Source organism: Octopus bimaculoides, chromosome 24 (assembly GCF_001194135.2).
Source record: "Octopus bimaculoides isolate UCB-OBI-ISO-001 chromosome 24, ASM119413v2, whole genome shotgun sequence".
Lineage (NCBI taxonomy): Eukaryota > Metazoa > Mollusca > Cephalopoda > Octopoda > Octopodidae > Octopus > Octopus bimaculoides.
The window spans coordinates 21281755-21287139 of record NC_069004.1 but is presented as its reverse complement, the minus strand read 5'-3'; the positions used below and the strand labels follow the sequence as shown (position 1 = coordinate 21287139).

At 39.3% G+C, this 5385-nt stretch overlaps 1 protein-coding gene across 2 annotated transcripts in view; it reads left to right on the top strand.

Annotated features, from left to right (window-relative positions):
• Positions 1–5327, top strand: part of LOC106878410 (solute carrier organic anion transporter family member 2A1) — a 112541-nt gene extending 107214 nt beyond the window's left edge. For both annotated transcript variants that reach the window (XM_014927618.2, XM_052976333.1), the window contains 2 exons: positions 501–565; positions 4963–5327. In XM_014927618.2, coding sequence (XP_014783104.1) covers positions 501–565; positions 4963–5240 — 343 coding nt within the window. In that variant the 3' untranslated portion in view covers positions 5241–5327. The remainder of the gene's footprint in view (positions 1–500; positions 566–4962) is intronic.
• The last annotated feature ends 58 nt before the right edge of the window (positions 5328–5385 follow it).

The following is a 5385-nucleotide window of genomic DNA, read 5'->3' as shown; positions in this document are numbered from 1 at the left end:
AGAGGGCAACACTAAAGCTATGTATATGCTATGGTTGCTCTGGCCTATGGTTGCTCTGGCCTATGGTTGCTCTGGCCTATGGTTGCTCTGGCCTATGGTTGCTCTGGCCTATGGTTGCTCTGGCCTATGGTTGCTCTGTATTACTGAAAAATATAAACAACTATAATTATCTCTAAATATGTTAAAGAAAATATATTGAAGTTTTTTTCTTAATCCCTTAGCATTTAAACTGGCCATATCCAGCCAAAACATTCTTCCCATTTTTTCTTCAAACTGGCTAGATCTGACCTCTGACACTTACCCTACAATATTATTCTAAAAATAAACAATCACATCATTGAAATCTACAAAATAATACATAATTAATTCAAATCATTGTGAATAAATAAGCATAGTATTCATCAGAGAAATCTGAATGCTAAAGGGTTAAAGATTATCAATTCTGCCTCTCATTCTTCATCATCTTTTGGATGAGTAATGTTTGCAATAATATTTTCCAGAACGCAGTATGAAAAAAACAAAGCTGTTGCCATGGGATTTGGATCTTTTGTTCTGTCAATATTTGGTAAGTTAATTTACAATATCTTGTAAATTTTATTCCATAGATTCAAGTTCTTTATAGCAGAGTAGGTTCTAGTTTTGAAAAGTCTTATTTCAAATTCCACTGAAGATAACTTCAGTTTTCATCCCTCCAGGCTAAATTATATACTTGAAGCAATTCAAGAGACTGGTCTTGAATCTAGAGATTCTGAAGTCATCTGGTGGCCATGGTTGAAGCCAATGGCGATTTTATTGAATATATTTACTCTTTAGTATTTCAAGATATTTTTATGTAATCTTGGTAAATATATCTGTTAAAATGAGATGTCAGTGTTATTTTCATTTTTGCGTAATTTAGATGACAGTGTGTGTGTGTATTTATGTAAGAAAATATAAAATATATATGTATACATGCATATATATATATATATATATATATATATATGAAGGGGAGATCTGGCGAGATTATTGAAACGATGGAGCGTCACCATATCAATGTGTACTGTGTGCAAGAAGTGAGATGGAAAGGTGCTTCTGCTAGCTTCCACATGGTTCAAATTCTTCTGGGTAGGCAGGAGTGATTGAGTGGGTGGTGTGGGTATACTCTTAGTGGAAAAGTGGTTAGATAAGGTAATTGATGTAGTCAGAGTATGTGATAGGATTATTAAGCTGAGACTTATCATAGATAGATTAACAATTACATTTATCTTTGTCTATGCTCCACAGGCTGGGCTAGCTGATGATCAGAAGGACCAATTCTACAAGGTCCTTTTGCAGATTACCTCAACTATAGAATTATAGAAACTTTATTATTGTGGCTGGCAACTTTAATGGACATGTTTGGTAGCAGTCACATGGATTCTATGGGGTGCATGGTAGTTCAGGAATGAGGAGGAAATGAGACTACTTGAATTCTGTGATGCGATTGATCTCATGATATGCAACACTAACTTCAGAAAACCAGCCAGCCAGCCAGCCAGCCACCCAATCACTTATCAGTCAGGTTGATTATCCCTTCACCAGGAAATGAGATAGGCTTATGCTCACAAATGCGAAGTCTTTCTCAGGTGAAGAGTGTACACCCCAACATGGGCTATTAGTTTGTGACTAATGTATTAGAGCTAGATAGAATCAGAGAAGTAAACCACACTGGAAAAGATTATGGAAGCTCAAGACCCAGTAAACCAACAAAAATTTAGAGACATTCTACTGGAAGCCTATGATGACAGAGAGGAGGAGGAAAGCTTAGAGGACAACTATAAGTTCCTGTGGGACAATTTACTGGGTGCTGCTGACCAAATCTGTGGTTGGTGCAAAGTCCCAGCTAGGCCAAGGGCAACCCGGAGGTGAACAGTACTATAAAAGCGAAGAGACAGGCCTGGAAGGACTGGTAAAACTGAAGCAGAATATTATATTGGGGAGCCAGAATGTAGGCTAAGCAACAAGCTTAGATAGCAAAAGGAATAGTGGAAGGTAAGAAGTTTGCCAATATTCTACAGCATGAGGATCAGAAGCATGAGGTGTTCAGGATTGCAAAGCAGTGTATCAGAGAGAATAGAAATGTGATAGAGGAGAAGTGTGTGCAAACGGATGATAGTATGCTTGCACTTAGTGACTCAGAGAAGAAAGATGCATAGAGATGCCATTATAAAAGTTTATTAAATGTGGAGAAGGATTGGGCAAAGGAGAGTCTTTCAAATATCAAACCAATTGAGGGACCAGACATCAGAGTTGATAGCAGTATAATAGATAAAGCAATCAAGAATATGAAAACTTTGAAAGCCCCTGGACCATCGGGTATCACTGCTGAGATGATTTAATATCAGGCAGAGTGGAATATGGCCTTGTCACTCGCATAATCAATCAGGTTATTCAGGAAGGTGTCATCCCCAAAGACTGGTTTAATAGTATTATTGTTAGCTGCTACAAGGATAAAGGTGATGCCTTGAATAGAAACAACTACAGAGGTATCAAGCTGCTGGGCCAGGTCATGAAAATTACAGAGAGAGTTATATCTCAAATGATTAGAGATAGAATTAAGCCACATGAAATGCAGTTTGGTTTTGTTCCATGGAGAATTACCACAGATGCCATATTCATAGTGAGACAGTTGCAAGAAAAGTATTTGGCCAAAAGTAAACCATTGTACTTAGCTTTTGTCAATCTGAAAAAGCTTTTGACGTCTCTAAGGAAGCTAGGAGTAGAGGAGTGGCTTGTTAAAGCCATTCAAGCCATGTACAGTGATGCTGTCAGTAAGATGAGAGTTGGCCTTGAATACAGTGATGAATTTAGTATACAAGTTAAAATTCACCAGGGATCAGTTCTTAGTCCACTCTTATTCATCATAGTTCTCCTGGTCATAACAGAGGAATTCAAAACTGGATGCCCATAGAAACTACTATATGCTGATGATCTTGCTTTTATTGCAGAATCCTGAAGCAGAATTGGAGAGGTTCCAGGTTTGGAAGTAAAACCTGGAATCAAAGGGCCTTAAAGTTAACTTAGCAAAGACTAAAGTTGCTGTTAGCAAGAAAGGAGATAAGACTCTCCTTCCATCAGGTAAATGACCCTGCTCAATTTGTAGGAAAGGAGTGGGAAGTAATTCCATTTGCTACACCAAGTGTATACTATAGATGCAGTGGAATCATGGGATGATTATCATATAAGGTCACTTTCATGCGTTACTGATGCACTGGAACAATAAGCACTAAGGGCATGAGGGACTTACTCTCTCTCAAATTCCCAGGAGGCTCTCTTGAGGTAGTGGATAGTTTCTGCTATTTAGGTGATCAAATTAGTAACAATGGTGGATGCTCTGACAGTATTGTTTCTAGAATAAGAATAGGATGGAGGAAGTTCAGAGAGCTACTACCTCTGTTGGCTGCAAGAGGACACTCTCTCAGAGTGGAAAGCAGATTGTATGATGCTTGTGTGAGAACGGCTGTGTTACATGGTAGTGAACATGGGCTCTGACTGTAAAGGACATACATAGACTGGAGAGGAATGAAGGTAGTATGCTCTGTTGGATTTGCAACATCAGTGTGCATGACCAACAAAGCACAACTGTGTTGAGGGAAAAGTTAGGAATAAGAGGGATTAAATGTGGTATGCCAGAGAGGAGAATGCATTGGTTTGGATATGTGATGTGTATGTCTGAAGACAGCTGTATAAAGAAGTGCCTGTCATGTGGATGGTACTTGTGGAAGAGGGAGACCCAAGAACATATGGGATGAAGTGGTGAGGACTGATCTTAGGATGTTGGGGCTCACAGAGGAAATAACAATGGACCGAGATGGTTGGTGATATGAGGTTCTAGAGAAAACCTGCCCACGTCAGTGAAACTGAGTGCTAGAAGAGCTGTGTCTCACCCACATGTAACAACAAACTTACACACCCTACCCCAAGAAACTGAACTACATCACTTCTAAAGAGCATCTTTCTCTTCCTCACATTTCCTCCTCATAAACTATGATTGTCTTCCAATTCCCTTTCTTGCCTTCACTGCTCACTACCCAGGTTTTCACCAGTCACTGCAAACCTCACTTCCTACTTGTACCTTCTTGGCAATACCTGACCACACAAATTATGACCTTCATACCTCTCTTTTCGTTACTCTACTATCACATCTATGCTCTGATCCTTGTTACTTGTGAGTATACCCTGGCACTTCACCACCATCTCTCTCCTGCTCTCTCTTACACTTTTGCTGTTGCCTACTCTCTCTCTTTCTCTCTCTCTCTCTCTCTCTTCCCTCATGCTGAGTAGCTGCGTATCTCCTCCACAGCAGCACAATTATTTCTGCGCTTATTCTTTCTTTCTCTCTCCTATTGTACCTCCTCTATAGCAAGGCACCTATTTCTACCTCCCTATTTCTCCTTATTTCTCTCTAAGATTCTAACCTTTCATCATCTGACACTGGATCACCTCCTCCAGTGGCCCCTCCATTATAGTGAGACACCTGTTTCTGCCTCTCTATCTCTTTGTCACCCTCTAACCTTTCGTCCTCTGACACAAGTTCCCCTCCTCAAATGCCCCTGCCCCTCTCATAATTCCTTGTCTTGCGAGTTACTTGGTGACCCTGCCAGTGCTGGTGCCATTTAAAAAGCATCCAGTCCACACTGTAAAGTGGTTGGCATTTGGAAGGGCATCTGGCAGTAAAAATCATGTCAAAATTAGCCTCATCTGTGCTAGTGTCACATAAAAAGCACTGAGTCCACTCTGCAGAGTGGTTGATATTAGGAAGGGCATCCAGCCATAAAAACCCTGCCAAAATAGAGTAGCATAAGGTAGTTTTTCTACCTGGCCAGTTCCTGTGAACCGTCCTACCCATGCATGCATGGAGGATGAACGTTAAACAGTGATACTGATGATGATGATGATATGTGTGTGTGTGTAATTTCTTGTTATTTCTTCTATTTTCAGGATTCCTTCCAGCTCCAGCCTTGTTTGGTCAACTTATAGACACAGCCTGTTCCATATGGGAATATAACTGTGGACAAAAGGGATCATGTCAACTATATGATATTTCAAAACTCAAGCAACTGGTATTTTTACCATTGTTGGGTGGACGGCTTTTATCCATTGCATTGATTCTGGTAGCTTTCTGTCTGGCCAGGAAACGGTCACAACCTGGAGATGTTTTAAGAGAGAAACTTGCAGAAGCCATAGCAAGCAGGAACATAGAAACAACAAGTTTATGACGAAAATTATAAATGATGTTAATAATAATGATGATAATAATAATAATAATAATAATAATAATAATAGTAATAATACAGGCAAATATATTGATGTATATATATATATTGATGTATATATATATTGATGTATATATATATATATATA